We start from the raw sequence: 20,079 nt of genomic DNA on the forward strand, positions 1-20,079 counted from the left end.
TTAGCTAGTATGTGCCATCGAGGAAATTGAATCCTAAATCCTAGGTAGTTGACAGAACAACGTCATGTAGTCGGATCATGTCAATTCAATGTTAATTGTGATCTATCGGTTGGGTTTAACCTTAAACGCGACCAAATAACTTAGGTCCACCATCTGCCTAGAAATTAATTTCTCTGATTGTTCTATCGTATTTTATACTATTATTATATATTATTATTATTTTTTTAATCTAAGAGACTCGTTACACTGGGGCGCTTGCCCAATGCCCATACAAAAGTAAAAAAAAAATTTTGCTCATTCAGCGCTGCCACTTTCACAGTAAAATCACAATAAGGAACACGTACACAACCTAAAGTATCACATAGTTTTGTTACACCTTGTATAGCATAAAATATAATATTATCTTAAATATTGGCGTCAATATTTTCTTTTTGGCAAACTATTGGGTATCAAAGTATGGTTTGGTGATCGTTTTTTATTCCCATGTTTAATTAAGTAAGTAGTAATAATTATCTATATATTAATATTTAATACGCAAGCGAAAAACTTTGTATCCCTTTTGACGAAAAATTGGGAAATGTAGGTAAATTAAATTTTGCACAGTTATAGTTTATATGGTGAAGGAGTGCATCGAGCTAATATTATTTTAAAATTATGCTTTTATCATACATTTTTTTAACAAATAAAACATTACATACGCTACTACACACACACTAGGAGCGATGACAGATTTTTGAGTGACAAGCCTATACATACAAATTATACTCATTTATTTATGGTTGAAGTCTGTTGACAACAAGGTGACAAATTGAAAATGATAGTTTTTTTTTAATTGAATCTTAAGGGCCCCGAAGACGATCAAACGGTTTGACTCAAACACGTACATTTTGGTTTGACTCAAACCGATTTGATCGTTTACAAAGCTAGTTTGAACGGTTTGTCAAACATTTACGTGTTTGAAGCTTGTTTGATGAAATTTCATATTTTCGTTGTGTTTAACGCGCCGTTTGATCGTGTTCCGACGCGTTTGAAGGTTTGATCAAACCCGGCTTAGTTTAGTGCTGGATTATGAAGAAGAAAAAAAGAAGGAAGCTGTAGTTTCTAGCACTTTCTGTAGATGTTCGTGGGTAAAACGATATTATGTTAGTCCATAGTCCATACCATTCTTTGGACCAGTCTTTTTTTTTATGAAATAAGGGGGCAAACGAGCAAACGGGTCACCTGATGGAAAGCAACTTCCGTCGCCCATGGACACTCGCAGCATCAGAAGAGCTGCAGGTGCGTCGCAGGCCTTTTAAGAGGGAATAGGGTAATAGGGGAGGGTAGGGAAGGGAATAGGTTAGGGGATTGGGCCTCCGGTAAACTCACTCACTCGGCGAAACACAGCGCAAGCGCTGTTTCACGCCGGTTTTCTGTGAGAACGTGGTATTTCTTAGGTCGAGCCGGCCCATTCGTGCAGAAGCATGGCTCTCCCACGTATATCTTTTTTTTCTCTTCTGACAGAGGACATTAACGTTATAAAAATAAGATAAGAAAATCGCGATTCTCGTTCTAGAATCTAGAGCATCTTCTGCATCACAAGACGTGTACTCGACAGCGCGTATTGAATGAAACTGCGCAGTGTCGTTTGACAAACCGTTCAAACCGACATCAAACGGATGCATCAAACACGTAAGGTTTGAATCAAACCGTTTGATCGTCTCCGGGGCTCTTTAGATACTATTAGACAATGCTTACACGGCTAGTCTGAGATCAGCTGAGTCCCAGAGACAAGAGTTGAAGAAAAAAATGATAAAGTCAATATTTTTTTACAAAATATAGGTAGTAGTCCAAATTTCGTTGAAACTAAGGTCAAATTTCGACCATTGGGCGATATCTAGTTATTATAAACATGCAAAGAGTATTTTGTTATAAATAACTTAATAAACACAAAATATATGATTCAAGTTATTTTCATTTGCTAGATTACTCATTCTACTTACAAAATGATTAAAATGATTCTTATCAATACCACGTGAACAATTGAAGGGGTCTTGGCATATACTACGTGTGGTCGCCAGGGGGAGCGGGGGAGTCAAAAAATCTTAAAAAGTAGGTCACGTGGTATGGGTATGCTCCCTAACTCCCCGAAACATCATAAACAAACGCCCGTAAGTACTGACTGCAAAAACGTCTATTACAAATTAAGAAAAAAAATTCGTTATTAAATATAATGTTTTTAATAATAATATTAATTAAACTTAAGCTACAACTTACAATTAACTGGTATTTAATAGTATTTAATAGACGTGCGCGGGTGAGGTCAGTGTGAAGCGGGAGGGTGGTCGAATGCATTGTATACAGGGTTACCTCGTAAGTCGACCTAGATCCTTTAAGGGGCTATAGTTAAGATAATTTCTGACTGATTTGACTATGAAACACCCTATCCTAAATCCAATGGTTTTCGAGATAATCTAATTTTAAGTATTTTTCATAAACAGTCTATTTTTTGCCTTTTGTTGTATCTCCTTTTTTTATTCTGAGGCTCTGGTATGTTTGTTTATACGTTTTATTTTAGAAAATGAATTGCTCTATCCATAACAATAAAAAAAAATACAATTTCAGAATAAAATGAGTCGTAAAAGATGGTGAAAAGTGAAAAATCAAACAAAAATAAAACCTAAGATGTGTCTTTCTTTAAGCGATACTTAAAAAAAATCTATGGAAGTCTGTTTGCAGATAAGCTTAAAAACATCTCCATTTTGTCAGCTATCCAAAAAGGTATAACATTATAGGGTAACATCAAAACCTCATAAAAAAAACTTTGTTAAAAGGCCCACAGGTAGCAAAAATTCCGGTCTTTTGTTAAGTATCCTTGTTTGAAATAGGATACGTGCGAGCGAGATGAGATACGTTTTGTGTATGTGGGAGTGAGAAAAAAGATAGTTTGAGTTACTTTGGAGTTTGGATGACTAAACAAAAGATTTAGCTTAGTCTGCTCATGCGATTCGTCCGTGGTAGATGCGATTCTTGCTCTGTGCTCTCTCTGTTTTTTGACTCGGCTTGTATTTCTGGACTGATCCCGTTTTATCTTCGTGACTACCTGTGCTTGCTTTGTGGACTTTGTTTTGTGCTTCTGATTTGGAACTGTTGAAAATGGCGGCCTATACGAACGAGGAATATGCTGACATGTTATTGTGTTACGGATATTGCGATGGTGTATCATCAAGAGCTCGTGCCGAATACACACGACGGTTTCCTAACCGCCGCGCCCCAGATGTCAGTGTGTTTGATGGAGTTTACCGACGAATTAGAGAGACTGGTTCAGTTTCAAGACGACGGTCTGACCTGGGTCGTCCACGTGTTAATGATGACGACGAACAAGATAACGATATAGTACAACGATTTAGATCAGATCCAACTACAACAACGAGTGTTGTTGCCCGAGATCTTGGATGCTCGCAGTGGAAAGTGTGGTCCACCGTCCATACAGCTGGCTTATACCCATACCATTACACGCCCGTACAAGTCATCGAAGAAGGCGATCCTGTGAGGAGATTGGATTTCTGCAGATTTATGCTGCATGCCGATTTAGAAGACCCAAATTTTTTTAAACGCATTTTGTGGACTGATGAGTCCAAATTTGACAAAGATGGTATAACAAATTACCACAATGCTCACTATTGGGCCTCAAAGGCAGACGGAAATCCAAAAAAGAAAAGAGCAAAGGGATCCCAGAGGCGATTTAGTTTGAATGTGTGGATGGGTATAGTTTGTAACCATTTAATTGGCCCATATTTTCTACCCGAAAATTTAAATGGAGAAACATATGAAAACTTTTTGACTGAAGAATTACCACAACTATTGCAGGACTTACCGGCGGAAATCACCCAAAATATGTGGTTTCAACACGACGGTTGTCCTGCACATTACCGAAGATCAGTCCGACAATTGCTAGATACGACGTATCCCAATAAGTGGATTGGGAGAGGTGGACCTACACCATGGCCAGCCAGAAGTCCCGACTTAACCCCCATGGACTATTACGTATGGGGACACATGAAGACTTTGGTGTATGACGACCCCAATCCCATAACGAGTGTAGAAGTTTTACGCCAAAAGATTATTGATGCAGCCGATAAAATGCGAACTACACTAACAACTGGAGTAGTTAAAAGTGCTTTGAGAAAAAGAATGCGAATTTGTGTCCGAAACAGAGGCGGACACGTAGAAAATGAACTGTAAAAACAAAATTTAATAAATATTTACTGTTTACATTTTTTTGTTTAATTTTTAGAACTAACTAATATTTTTATTTCAATGCCCGGGGAGGCTATCATCTGAGTTTTTTGTAATAAAAACTGCTATTACCCTATAATGTTATACCTTTTTGGATAGCTGACAAAACGGAGATGTTTTTAAGCTCATCTGCAAACAGACTACCATAGATTTTTTTTAAGTATCGCTTAAAGAAAGACACATCTTAGGTTTTTTTCTTGTTTGATTTTTCACTTTTCTCCATCTTTTACGACTCATTTTATTCTGCAATTGTATTTTTTTTTTATTGTAATGGATAAAGCAATTTATCTTCTAAAATAAAACGTATAAACAAACATACCAGAGCCTCAGATTACAAAAAGGAGATACAACAAAAGGCAAAAAATGGACTTTTTATGAAAAATACTTAAAATTAGTTTATCTCGAAAACCATTGGATTTAGGATAGGGTGTTTCATAGTCAAATCAGTCAGAAATGATCTAAATTATAGCCCCTTAAAGGATCTAGGTCGACTTACGAGGTAACCCTGTATATATAGAATGCGGAATATGTTAATGTTCAAATTAACGCAGGTGTCACTCGAAAGAATTGATTCTCGATTTTGCGCCGGTCGAATGCGCAGGTCCAAGCAACTGCACAGGCCTATTCCCATTTCCCACACACATTCCGATTTACTTGCGCAGACATACCTGCACAGGTAGTTTATTATTGTTTTTTTTTTAGTTATAAGTAATATTTTAGTTACTTAAATTTTAATATTTTATTCCTTTGTTAATGTCCTAAAAATTATATTCAATAATCCCTAAAAAACCTACAACTAAATAATATGATTTATTCAAACAAGAACCTCTTTTATGCAACATACCGTGCATGGTCGGTAGACTGCCGATTACCTAAATATTCTTCAGATTGTCTAGTAATGTAAGAATAGAATCAATTTTTTGCACTTTAACTTACTCACCCAGAAAATCTGCAGAATACCGCGTGAATTTTCACTCTAAATGGCTTACGTAAATTAACGGTAACATATACAAACATACATACATACATAGCCTGTGACACACATAACTCTTACTTTTTGCTTTGCTGTAGCCAGGTAAAAATTATTCATCTATTGTGAACAACTATGATAGTTACCTGTGAAAGGTAATCCCTGAAGATTTATTTATATATTTTTTACAAAATCTTTTTATTTTTACACAAGATAGCATTTTGCCCTTTGATTACATTAATTAGTATCTGAAAATAAAACTAAGTTTGTTTTAAAAATTTCTTTGCTAACCGTACACACTCGCATACGACCGTCAGCGTACAGCGTGCCAGTGAAGACTGACTGCAACGGTGTGAATTAGCTCTATTGGAACGGCGGACAATTTGGTGCGTATAGCCCGTCTACATCAGTTTAAATAGAAGTCTTTGCGGCAGAATGCAAGTCGGAAGTCTTGTTTATTCTTATGCTATATAGCTCTACAAATGGTTTAAGCCTAATCCTATTATTATAAATGTGATAGTTTCTGAGAATATGTAACATTTGAGACCCATCCATGTCACCAAAACGATACAACGAATTTCATTAATATTTGGTGGTTGCAGTTTTAGCTCCTAGGGCCTAGAAGCTGGCCTAGGATGGGTCCTAGGCCAGCTTCATAGCTGTAGAATTTAAGGTTTTTTCGGGACACTCAAGGGAGCGAATTCGCGGTAACATGTATTCTTTGATCACCCAGTAAGCACCGCTATGCAAATTCGACAATCCTACTATCCTACTATTATATTATAAAGGCGAAAGTTTGTTTGGATGTATAGATGTATGGATGTGTGGATGTGTGGATGTATGGATGTTTGTTACTCTTTCACGCAAAAACTACTGAACGGATTTTAATGAAACTTTACAATAATATAGCTTATACATCAGAATAACACATAGGCTACAATTTTAACCGACTTTCAAAATGGGGGAGGTGTTATGTTAGTTTTCTTATGTTCAACGATTACTCCGCCGTTTATAAACCGATTTTCAAAATTTTTCTTTTGGTATATAGGGTATCATCCCAATCTGGTATTATATTCACTAAAGTGGTGATCTGATGAAGGATCCATAAGTAATCGAGGGAACTCCTCAAAATTTATAGGGAAACTTGTGGTGACTTCTGTTTCGTGAGAAGTATTCTAAGTAGATGCTATCAACAAGTAAGATTTTGCACCGATGTATACCTGGTATACCGTGGTTCGGAAGGTGCTGGGAGAACTCCTGATTCTTTATAGATACAAGTTTGGGAGTTTCGGCGTTGTTTTAAGAACGGAAAGCATATGCTACTATGCAAATTACATTCATCATCATCATCATCACTACCATATTATTATACCATGCATCGTCCCATGGTTATGAGCCTATAATCACGCTGTTATTGGTACTTTTCATAGTCTTTTAGATCGAGACTAGAGTTTGTCAAGCGATAATTTAAAAAAATCTATACCTACCTAATATTATACAGAAGAGTATGTTTGCTTGAACGCGTTAATCTCAGGAACTACAGGTCTGATTTAAAAACTTATTTCAGTGTTAGATAGCTCATTTATCACGCTAAGACTAATACGGCTGAAGAAACTCAGGAAAATGTGGGAAAAACGGGGAAATATTAGAAATTACGAACTACTGGACCAATTTTTATGGCAATATTAAGCACAGATATAGAGTAGACCAAGGGAAGGGAGTAGGGACATATGCTATTTTTATGGGAAAATGTACGGTTTTTGTAAAATTCCTAATTTACGCGGGCGAAGCCGCGCGGGACATCTAGTAGATTTATAAAATAGATCAAGTGGTCTGAATAACATAATATACGTGGGCGACAGAGGCGGGGGCGGGGGGCGGGGCACAGCGCGGGGGAGGGGTATTTTTAGCGCGACGCGCGAAGCAACTCAAGTTCAAGGAGAGGTGACGCGACATCAAGTGTCATTGTTGTTCATACAACAGCTTAGCACCTTGGGACCGATTCTCGGAGTTCGAATGTCACAGGGAGTATTGAGAATCTGGACCCTCAGGCTACACTAACGAATGTATGGTACCATCGAGGATATTGATTCCTAGGCAGTTGACGGACCTACGTCATGTGGTCGGCTTATGTCAATTTTATGTAACTAGCTGTGATCGGTAGGATGGGTTTGACATAACGCGACCAAATTACTTAGGTCCGCCATCTGCCTAGGAATCCACTTCTCTGATAGTAAATTGATACCATAAGGGACGATCCAGAGCCGAAATCCAGTATTGCTGGTTCCTCCTATTGTGTCAGGGTAACAAGCATTGAAAATATTATGCTTGTGTTATAGAAGAACAATAATTAGTTAAAGCCTCTCGCACAAAATTGTTAAATTTCAAAAATATTTTGCCGCTTCAACTTTATGTTAATTTTTTGACATTATACAATAGAATGTTTTAATGTTTATGGTTTACACAAATAAAACCATTGGATAAAAGTATAAAACGCAAGAGATACTTACTCTATTTCAACACCATCATATCGAAATTTGCAATAAAACATTGTGTCTTTTGTAATATCATTAACTATTAGTTTCATCAGATTACACAAATATATTACATAGTTTACTGACAATATTATTGATTCAATAAACCAAGTATGTACTAGGTACCAAATAGCAATTACATATAAAATTTAACGAGGCGCGTGACTTGACCAGTTTCTAGGTCATTAAAAGCGTGTTTAAAACATTCAACCTTTTTCAGTTAAGTCGTACTTTGTGAAAGTATTAAAGTGGGTGGACGGAAAGTTAGAGCATTTACATGACATTTTACTTCGACCAACACGGACTTAAGAAAATTTTTTGCACGTGGCGAAATGAGGAAAATAGTTAGGTTTTGCTAAATGATAATAATAATAATATCTATGGACGCTTCACACCACGTCAGTCTGGCCCCGTGCTAAGTACCTAAAGGACTTGTGTTACAGGTACCAGACAACGGAAATATATTTCTGTTACATATTCTGAGAATATGTAACATTTGAGACCCATCCATGTCACCAAAACGATACAACGAATTTCATTAATATTTGGTGGTTGCAGTTTTAGCTCCTAGGGCCTAGAAGCTGGCCTAGGATGGGTCCTAGGCCAGCTTCATAGCTGTAGAATTTAAGGTTTTTTCGGGACACTCAAGGGAGCGAATTCGCGGTAACATGTATTCTTTGATCACCCAGTAAGCACCGCTATGCAAATTCGACAATCCTACTATCCTACTATTATATTATAAAGGCGAAAGTTTGTTTGGATGTATAGATGTATGGATGTGTGGATGTGTGGATGTATGGATGTTTGTTACTCTTTCACGCAAAAACTACTGAACGGATTTTAATGAAACTTTACAATAATATAGCTTATACATCAGAATAACACATAGGCTACAATTTTAACCGACTTTCAAAATGGGGGAGGTGTTATGTTCGTTTTCTTATGTTCAACGATTACATGACATTTTACTTCGACCAACACGGACTTAAGAAAATTTTTTGCACGTGGCGAAATGAGGAAAATAGTTAGGTTTTGCTAAATGATAATAATAATAATATCTATGGACGCTTCACACCACGTCAGTCTGGCCCCGTGCTAAGTACCTAAAGGACTTGTGTTACAGGTACCAGACAACGGAAATATATTTAATACTTTTATACTTACTATGCATATATTTAAGATTTTTATTATATTATCATACACATATTTAATACACATCCAGACCCGGGAATATTGAAAACTGTTTGTTCCGTCGGCGGGATTCGAACCCGCAACCCCCGGCTTGAGCTACCAACGCGCTCACCACTGAGCCACAGAGGTCGTCATGACATTGACAGGAGTGCGTCCATAAATATAATAATTATTACCTGTGGCATTTGGGAGTCTAGCATATTCTAACCCTCATAGGGGTAGAGCCGGTAGAGGGTTCGAATCTTACAGTATCTCACCAAGAGAGTTGAGTCAAATTACTGCCACAAGCATCTCATCTCAAGCAATTTATGGTTGAGTTCTGTTATATCCCACTTTCATGACCAAGGATCAAATTACTGTCACAAGCATTTCAAGCAATTTATGGTTGAGTTATGTTGGTACTACTAATATATATTCTGTGGTTATGTTATATCCCACTTTCATGACCAAGGATCAAATTACTGTCACAAGCATTTCAAGCAATTTATGGTTGAGTTATGTTGGTACTACTAATATATATTCTGTGGTTATGTTATATCCCACTTTCATGACCAAGGATTTCACCTGACAATTATTAAGAAAGAGGCAAGGAAATAAAGCAAAGCATATGATGCTCAGTTCACTGACGTTTTTAAGAGTCATTGAGAAAGATCGCAAGCATCGACAAAAATAGTCAGATTTATCATAAAGCTGCATATTCAGTGGCCTTGGGAATAGTTGGGGAGTTTATCCGGGCCGGGCGGCACAATCGATACAGGTGCGTGCGCCACAGGTGGACTGTACGGTGTACAGCTATCGAATGACCATTTCATATTCAGGAATACATTTCAATGTCATGAATGTAAGGTGCGTGCACATTGATGGGAACCGCGTGTCGAGTTGTTGGAGACTCATGTTATGGACCATTCGTGTAAAGTAATAGTTTAGCATTTAGCAAGCTTAACATGGTCGCTACACGGGTTTCTTTCTACGCTAATTATGTACAAAGTAACAGATTAACAAAAGAAAGTCAGTTTGGAGGTGTTTCTTTAATTTTGCTTTTTTAAATGTGTAAATTTAAATACAATGTATATTTAATAAATTCAAAGGGACAAAAATATTGTGTGTCCTAATAATATAATATTTTATAACGCGCGTGAAAAAAAATTTGTATCTAAAACGGAAGCCCAAAGTAGAAAGCTGGGAAAATCTAGCCTGCATAAAAACGAGCAAGGGCATACACCGATATATAATGAACAGTATAAAGGTTGGCAGGTTTATTTTAAGCACAGATCACGTGCGATGTGAAAGACCCCGCGACCTTATCAGCTATCATCGTTATCGCATCGCTATCAGCATCAGGGCGCTGGATAAGTGATTTTGAACGTCTGCATTCGTACTTGAAGCGAAACTAATAGCGTAATATTAACAAATTCAAACATAATATTCTAGTTTTGTAATAGGTAACGCGTCGCCACGATTTGGATATTAATAAATGATTTCCGACACTCCGTTGCGTGGAAAAGTTTCGCGCGGAAACCATTTATTTTTCCGAAACAAAACTATCCTATGTTCTTTTCCGTCTCTCAAAGTACCTATCTCTATACAAAATTTCATCTAAATCAGTTCAGCCGTTTAAGCGTAAAGAGGTAGGAGACAGTCAGAGACACTTACGCATTTACAAAGGATGATGTGACATCACTGTGACATATTGTCTCTTGCTGTAAAAGTAACGCGTCGCCACAATTTAGAACATTATTGAGTTGTTTTTCTACTTCACGACAATTCATTGGTCACAGATTGAACTTTGTATGGTTATTGTTTTGTAAATTTGTTGTTACGTAAAGGTTTTTTATTGAATGATATATTGATAATGTATTAATCAACCTTCCCAATTTAAATTGATTCGATATAATGTCTTTTAAATACCCAAACCTAATGTTATCTATACAGCTCTCTGCACACCTTTGGAGTAGAAATATATGAGAATAGTGGAAAATAAGCTCGCACAGACTTGCCAAGTCGGACTGTCCGACCCAAGAATGTCTTGGGGCGGACAACAATTATTGACAAAATAATCTTAGGGTTATTTTCAAAGCTATGGTTAGAACGATATCAAATAGCATATAATGCCGTTTCTTAGCGTAATAATTGATACTCACGTCTGCCGAAGCACGCAGTACAGCCAGGAGTGCGACATGCTCTTGTACTCCTTCACCCGGCGCAGGGTGGGCGCGTTCAGCTCGTCGCAGATCATCTTCAGCGCCTCTTCATCCAGCACATCCTGGATGGCCAGTATTGTTATCCTGTGGCAGAAATTATTGTGAGATTCGAGGCACAGAAAATACATTTGTTTATTATATCGTAACTTCGAGCTATAAAAGACTATATAATCCGGGAAAACAGTACATTTTTGTGAAATAAAAATTACCAGTCCCATGTGTAATATCTATTCTGTTACTGTGCCAAATTTCATTAAAGTCAATTCAGTAGTTTCCACGTGAAATGTGAACATGCAAACAATTTTACTTCTAGTTTGCTTAACTCTTACCTATATTCTAACATAGTTCTGCAGACCACCTCCCTCACGCCCGGGTTGGTTATTTTGTCCTTGTTCAGCTGGTGCAGATTCCACGACGCGATCCGACAGCATCGTGTTCCATACCTCTCGTACAAAAACACCTCCTCAACTATCGGCCTATGGGAGTACGCGGATAGCAAGTCCAATATATCGTTCACTGGAGCCGTCGCGAAGCCGTTTGGCAACGTTATGGGAAACTTTGGCGGCATCGACGAGCTCTTTTTATGGGGCGTCCTCGGCTTACTCTCGTTCGACTGCGAATCTTTGGACTGGTCGCTCCATCCATTCGCTAAGAGTCCGTTACCGTTCACCAACTGCTGCACACTCTCGCATTTCCTGGGCTCCAAACTCAGATGCGGCTTGACGGTGCTCAGTCTCACGATATCTATTCCTCGCACTTTAATCAAATCATCTAGCGACTTGAACGGCCCTTTTTTGTTGCGGTAATCGACAATATTAGCAGCTATTTCTTGATTAAGGCCAGGGACGCATTGTAATTGGAAAACACTAGATGAATTAACCGAGCATAATTTATTTTCTGTCGGCAATCTGAAGCTATCTAATGAGTATGTACAGGAACTAGCTCGGGATATTTGCTTTTTTGTGTTTGTGCATATTTCCGGTCTCAGCAGCTCCAACTTGTCGGCTCCTATGCCTATAACAAATAAAGTATTTTGTTATCATCAAAGTTGATTGACTGATAAATCAATTTAGAGCTTGGTAACTTGAAATTTCGCGAATATCTAAGACTTATTTCATATTGAATGAGATATTAAAAAAAAGAACTCAGTTAAGACGGGCGAAACCACGGGAAAACGATAGTTTAACACAAGCACATTATAATGAATAGCTAGGTAGAAATTTCCCTATTCTGAACAACATGCTTCAGCCATGAATTATTAATCAGCATGCAACAAGTTGGAACTTCAACACTTTCAGTCTTTCAACAACTTACTATGTTATTTACAAACTATTATTTTGCAATAAATGGGGATTCATATTACAAAATGTTTAATTATCATTATTTAAGTCCTAGAAGATAAACATTTCATAATGTTTCTAGTTGTCAACAATTCCTAATAACATTTGTCCAGATAGATAAAACAACATGTTAAATTAATAATTGTATTTGAAAAAGGTTTTTGTATTGATAAAAAAAAAAAACAAAAACATATAAGTACTTAATACATTTACTCAGGATGAAGTAAAATACACTGAATGAATATTGTAATCAAGTTTTCCTTGCTCGTCTACTAAAGGCTTATTTGTATTTGTGTTGTGTTCATCCTTATCAGTAACAAATACATCATTAAATCAAAAACTATTAAAAGACTATTAATTGTATAATATGTATACTAGTAACTAAACTGTGACATTATCTGCCACTCTGTATGCACAAACCTAAATGCCCCCCAAAACCAAACATTTTCCTCCACAAAAATATAGGCCTTTCTATGGTTTACTCTATATATGGGTCAATGTAGTGTTTATTTTGCCTACAAAGAACAAACAAACTTTTTTATTTAAAACATTAGTAAAATTATATAGATTGGTATTACATTTAGTATACATGTACATAATACTAGATGTTCCGCGCGGCTTCGCCCGCGTAATTTAGGAATGTCACGGTAACCGTACATTTTTCCGCAAATAAGAAACCTACATCCTTTCACGTGGTCTATGCTTCATGTGTGCCATTTCCACATTTTCCTCTATTTCTTCGCTCCTATTAGTCTTAGCGTGATAAAATATAGCCTATAGCCTTTCTCAACAAATGGGCTGTGTAACACTGAAAGATTTTTTCAAATCGGACCAGTAGTTCCTGAGCTTAGCGCATTTAAATAAGCCCTTTCAAATAATTTCCCCCCGTTCTTTCCACACTTTCCTCTATTTCTTCGCTTCTATTAGTATTAGAGTGATAAAATATAGCCTATAGATTTCCTCGATAAATGGGCTATCTAGCACTGAACGATTTTTTCAAATCGGACCAGTAGTTCCTGAGATTAGCGCGTTCAAACAAACAAACAAACAAACTCTTTTGTTAACAAACAAACAAACAAACTCTTCTGCTTTATAATATTAGTAAGTATAGAAAAATATAGATAATGCAGCCCTGTCGAAATCAATATTGACCTACATTAAAAAATCTAAAAGATAAAACTAATGCAACATAATTTTTATGTAAGTTTTTATATAAAGTATTACACTAACATACTTTAGAATTAACAAAAACATACTAACAATGGCCAAACTGGGGTCAAGGAAATAATTTTATTGTTGTGACTCTTGTGTTCCAATTTTTTATATAATTTTTTAATAATAATAATTGAATACATACTTCATTATTTTGTTGGTACATCAAAGAGTATGTTTTTTTGTTTTTGTATGTCAAAAATATAATATGATATTAAAGCCCACCGACGCTGGGAAACGTGAAACTGCAAAACTTGTGCGAGATGCAATATAACTCTTTGTCGTGTGGTGGATGAGACAGTAAATCGGTTCGCCACTGTTTCGCTGTTCGCAGCATCGGTGGACTAGAGGCATAAATAGCAGTTTGTTTTTGTTTATGAGCATTTTATATAAGATTAGTAATTTTTTTTATAACACTTGAATTATTTTCTCACACATTATGTATACCTTTGCAAAAATTTAATTCACGGGAATTGAAATCAAAATATTTAAACATATTTCTGAAAACATTGCTACTAAATAGTAAATTATTAAACCTTTAGACAAAAAAATGGGGGTTGCATTTGAATTACGCATTATAGGTAGGGGGCGGGAGAGGAGGGGGAAGGGGAGGGGGGGAGAGGGGGGACACCCCTCCCTAAAGTTAGGAAATCAGTAGTTACCACGAAAATTTTATTTTTATTTTTATTGAAGTTATGTTCAATAAAACAACCAAATTAGTGGACTAATAACAAAATTAGTCTTTTGGGTGTGGGCAAACTCGGTTCTATGTTTTATATTGTTAATATACAGCTCCGACGCTGCGGGAATGCAATGCCCTATCGCCCTTGCGTAACAAATTATTATAAGCACTTATTTGTACCCTGGCAAACTAACTAAAGGTTTAATTACACTCTCTAAATTTTTATAGATATATTATAATACAACAACTAGCTTCAATTATTAGTCGACAGGCTCCTATTTCTGGGTGGTTCACAAAAAAATAACCACGATGCTAATTGCTATAATTTATTACCTAAGAATTGTATACTGTCCTTATATTTATGACACTTAAAAACATTTTACAACAAATTACGCATAAAACAAAATGTAACTATGGTGAAAATTTATATTAAAGACACGTTAACAAAAAATAATGTTACCTCACACGTAACTTCAAACACGTATTAAAAAAAACTATGCATCTCCTAGACACAAATCAGGTGTCATTTGAAAGGGGTAACTAACCCCTATAAAATGCCACCGTTCCCTCCCCTCTCCCTAAAATGCGTGATTCAAATGCCAACCCAGGTTCTATCTCAAGACTACATCAATAATAGTTTATGACATAGGAAGCCATTGTTTCTTTAGAATTCCTATAGTTCAAACACAAACTTACCTGATACTAAGGCCAAATCATCAACCCTCTTGTAGCGTCCGATCATCTGTCGATGGCGGACGATTTCCCGCGCTAGCTGCCTGTTCACCCCCGGCAGGGTCATCAACTGCTCCTCCGTGGCCGTGTTCACGTTCATCAGCTCGGGGTACTCCTCTGAAGGCGGGAGACTGAACGTGTGGCTCAAACTCGACTTGTTGTGCTTCGACCGCCGCACGAAAACGCGAAAGGATCTCCGACTGCCCTTACTCCTTACAGAGCTCGGACTTTGCCCCATTTTGTCCGCCACTTTTTTAATTTTTACCACTGACACATAATAAGCTGAAGCTACGAGTATTTGGTGATACGCTTACACTGGCACACAATAATTGTTTTGTTTCACTCATTGATCTTAACCAAACCGCACAATCACACCAAAAATGTATTTCACTACACGATTACTATTATCGATTTAATTTACTTCCGACTTTAATTTTTCGACACTTTAGCTACACATCCACACAACTCGCGTTTTATCAAACTAAAATGTACTGAAAATTTGCAAATTGCGATGAAAATTGAAATGTATTGACAAGCTGACACATGTGACATGACAATTGTCACGCAATTGTCATTATGTCACTGTCAATTTGACAACAGTTGCAGTTTTTTTTTCATTTTTCCTTGCAGGCTATGGTGAAATTAAAATTTCTTTTTTGCCAACAAAATGGGATAAATTAGAAAATTAATGGCGACTGGCCTGAAACAAACTATATACGAACTACGAAGTACGAATCTACGAACTTACGAAGTGCCACTCTATAGATACAAAAATACCATTTGTGTTAAAAAATGTTGTTTATTTATGTAAAGTTTGTGGAAATTCAACTCAGAATGAAGTATCCAAAGATCGAAAATTGAATTTGATTTATATTTTGATACTTCTCTTAAGCCGCGGCCGCACATGCGTAGTGCTTCGTAGTTAATTAAAACGATATCATTGGTGATTGGACGATCTGCGTGTATCGTCTCATAAGTCATAGCACGAAGCACTGACATAGTATGTACTACGTACTAGACTCGACAACGCAATGCAATGCTTGGTCACATTCAACATAATCTATATAGCAGCCTGCAGCAGTGCACTTAGTCGTCCGCGAGCTTTTCTGCGCGCCAGACGTACCACAATCAAAAACGAAACCAAAAAAAGTCGCAAAAATGCCTACTTGTGGGTTAAGATACTGCAAAAATGATTCCAGTAACACTTCCAAATGCAACGGAATAACATTTCATCGGTATTAGCATTTTTATTTAATTATTTTCAATTAAAATACGAACATTCAATTACTAGGCGAAGACGCGCGCCATTTTGCATTGTCATAGAGTAGTAGATTCAGAGTGTAATGTAGGCAGAATACAGATCTATGATAAGACGACGATGAATGAAGTACTTACTCACGTAGACGAGTTTGTATTTTGGTAGTATTTAAAATATTACTTACATTATATATGCGTACATTATAATAATTTTATTATGGTACATATTTGAAAATATTTAAGTAATTTAAATAAGGTAATTAGCTATAGTGGACTATGGATCCATATTAATTAAGTATAAATTTTATAAAAAAGTGAATTTTTATTTTTATTTTATCCACTTACTCAAATAGATTCTGCATTCATTCGAGTGTAGGCACTAAACTGTGTCACTTCTGCGGTACTGATCTATAGCAATCACCGCCCCACCTCCCACCCCGCTCATGCCTCAAGTGCGACATGTTTTTTGTTCGCAATAGCTGCTCTAGTACGTAGTACTTACTACCTACCTCAGTGGCACGAAGCTTCGTACGATAGACGCATGTGCGGCCGCGGCATTATACTACACTACTACTTGTGTAGTAGTAGTGTAGTATAATGCCGCGGCCACCATACATTAACTTACATACATTTTTCAGCAAAAAAAGAAACCTATGTCCTTTCCTAGGACATTCATATTCCTAAGAAACCTATGGCTATTCTTCGTGTGTGCCAAATACCATAATAATTGCTCCAGTAGTTTCCAGTAAAAGTGCTCCAGTAAAAGCAATTTTACATAATTTCCTCCGTTTTTTCCTCATTTTCCTCTATTTCTTCGCTCCTATTAGTCTTAGCGTGATAACATATAGCCTTCCTCGATAAATGGGTTATTAAACACTGAAAGAATTTTTCAAATCGGACCAGTATTTAGTCTTAGCGCGATAAAATATAGCCTATGGTCTTTCTCGATAAATGGGCTATCTAACACTGAAAGAATTTTTCAAATCGCACCAGTAGTTCCTGAGATTAGCGCGTTCATATATGCCCTTTCAAATAATTTCCCCCGTTCTTTCCACACTTTCCTCTATTTCTTCGCTCCTATTTGCATTATCGTGATAAAATATAGCCTAGCCTTCCTCAATAAATGGGCTATCTAACACTGAAAGTTTTTTTCAAATCGGACTAGTAGTTCCTGAGATTAGCGCGTTCAAACAAACAAACTAACAAACTCTTCCGCTTTATAATATTAAGTACTTATAGATATTTTGAAACGTTGAAGTTCCTTCTATATTACTTTATTCTGTATAATAACTGCATAATTTATCTGATAGAAAATGCAACCCACCTCTATAGTAATTAGTGTAATAATAAGATAAAAATAATAATGAAGTCAACAGAACAAATAAAACGACAGGGACCATACATTTTTAATGTTTTTTATTTACTCAAAATAATATAATTTGTAATCTGTACAACGGTAGCTAATGTTAAGAATGTAGTAAGTACTCCCTACACATCGATTACTCTGTAAACTGGACTGCAGGGTAGAGTGTAGTAGAACTGCGTCCTAAGATATTTAATATGAACTGGAAAAGAGTGAAAACCTATCTCTCACTCCTAGAACAATAAATATTATGACGATTAAGGCTACTTAGGCTTATAGTTATTGATACATTTAATAATCATAAAATATATTTTATTACAATCGCAAAACTGTATTTTATAATAGACCAACTACGAAGCTTAATTTTAAGGAAAAATGTATCTACATTAATGTTCAATTATAATGTGATTAATATTTATTAATAAATTATTAAATTGATAAGTTTCTAAATAAAATTTTACAACCAAAAGTTCAATACTTAACTAATAAAATCGAATAAAACTATTTATTATAAACTTCACTTGAGAATTCATTAGTAAATCACTATGCCTTGGTTTTAACATTAAACCCTCAATAATACATATAAATGTGCTCAATTCGCCAACATTTATTGTGTAAAAATATTTTTTCAATTGATTTAATTATCATGCTATCTCTTTCGTTCTTCATACTAATAAAAGAGAAAACATATTATTTTTAGTAAGCAAATAACAGATTTTTTTAAATGAAATAAATAAAAAATAATACAAACGAGCAAACGGGTCACCTGATGGAAAGCAACTTCCGTCGCCCATGGACATTCGCAGCATCAGAAGAGCTACAGGTGCGTTGCCGGCCTTTTAAGAGGGAATAGGGTAATAGGGAAGGGTAGGGATGGGAAGAGAAGGGAATAGGAGAGGGTAGGGAAGGGAATAGGGGAGGGTAGGGAAGGGAATAGGGTAGGGGATTGGGCCTCCGGTAAACTCACTCACTCGGCGAAACACAGCGCAAGCGCTGTTTCACGCCGGTTTTCTGTGAGAACGTGGTATTTCTCCAGTCGAGCCGGCCCATTCGTGACGAAGCATGGCTCTCCCACGTCTAAAATATATTTGTTTCCGTAAACGCCTATAATTAGTGTTTATTGTTTGAATATGCCTTCTCAGTAATTAACTTAAAGAGAAAGATAAATAAATAATTATTGCTTTTATTTGTTTACAGATAAATGTATAGCAAATCGGCACATATTTAAAAAAATGATTAGCTAATCAGATGTACTTAAGTATAAATAATGTTATAAAATAGGGGGCTAATACAAGATGTTAGTGTAAACACTGTTACATTTTCGTACGTTACGTTACGTCTTCATACCCATACAAATTGCCCGGATCGGCAATTTGTATGGGTATGAAATGGTATGAACACGGATTTTTTTGAGTTCCCCGCATTGTTCTCATAGAAAAAGTTGTTCATTTTGACGGGCTCATTTGATGGTTTCAAGGATAACGGTGTCTACACTAACACACTGTATATTGTTTAAGCTATAATATTAAGCAGAGTTTTGTTATAATACAGAAATACTTTTTAGACCAACCAACCCAACTCTAATATTATTTTGAGTTCAAGCATCAAAGTAGGGCGCGAATACTTTTGTAGAACAAACATTTCTCAATTTAACGTTAAGAATATAGCAAAATATTATATGTAATTTATAACTATAGCCTGGTCACCGAACACATACAAGTTTGACAGTTTATGAATATATTCCGTGCGAAATGAATAAAGATACATCATACAAGTAGCGACAAGTCAATGGCCAAATTCTTACACGCTTGGCGACCAGACTATAGAAAATAAGTAAAATACTAAGGTTGAACTAGAAAATTAGTCAAATAATATAAATAGGAATCAAAAGAAACAAAAAAAACTGAGTACATAAAGTGATATTATTTGATCGACATTTTATAAATTATACATATGTAGGTACTTACTTCAATAATACTATTGTGAATTATGATTTTAAGCTTTGTATTCTAGGATGTCTCGTGGCTACATAAGTTAGCAGAAGCATGTAGGACTATAGGTGTTTGTAAAAATATATCACAGACAGAATTACATACCAAATGGAGCTACAGAGTTAACTGTGGAAATGAAATAGAAGATTACAGCATTCTCGCTTACTCATGGTCCAAGTTTTCTCTTCAGTAGCATAGTAAATCTATTAGTTTTTGACTAGTACATAAGAAATAGCATTAAAACTAGATGAGCAAAATCAATTTTGAGAAAATGGTGTGTAAACTTTGACTTAGGACATAGAAATAAATTCATAAATTCAATACAAGC

The 20,079-nt window shown here is 36.1% G+C and overlaps 1 protein-coding gene across 1 annotated transcript in view; it reads right to left on the minus strand.

The window, feature by feature from the left end:
• The window catches only part of LOC121740490 (endonuclease/exonuclease/phosphatase family domain-containing protein 1-like), a 43,979-nt gene extending 28,322 nt beyond the window's left edge, over nucleotides 1-15,657 (minus strand). The window contains exons 1-3 of the mRNA XM_042133194.1: nucleotides 15,105-15,657; nucleotides 11,504-12,188; nucleotides 11,115-11,258 (exon numbers count right to left, since the gene is read on the minus strand). Coding sequence (XP_041989128.1) covers nucleotides 11,115-11,258; nucleotides 11,504-12,188; nucleotides 15,105-15,378 — 1,103 coding nt within the window. The 5' untranslated portion in view covers nucleotides 15,379-15,657. The remainder of the gene's footprint in view (nucleotides 1-11,114; nucleotides 11,259-11,503; nucleotides 12,189-15,104) is intronic.
• Nucleotides 15,658-20,079: the final 4,422 nt, after the last annotated feature.

This window comes from Aricia agestis, chromosome 1 (genome assembly GCF_905147365.1).
Source record: "Aricia agestis chromosome 1, ilAriAges1.1, whole genome shotgun sequence".
Classification (NCBI taxonomy): domain Eukaryota; kingdom Metazoa; phylum Arthropoda; class Insecta; order Lepidoptera; family Lycaenidae; genus Aricia; species Aricia agestis.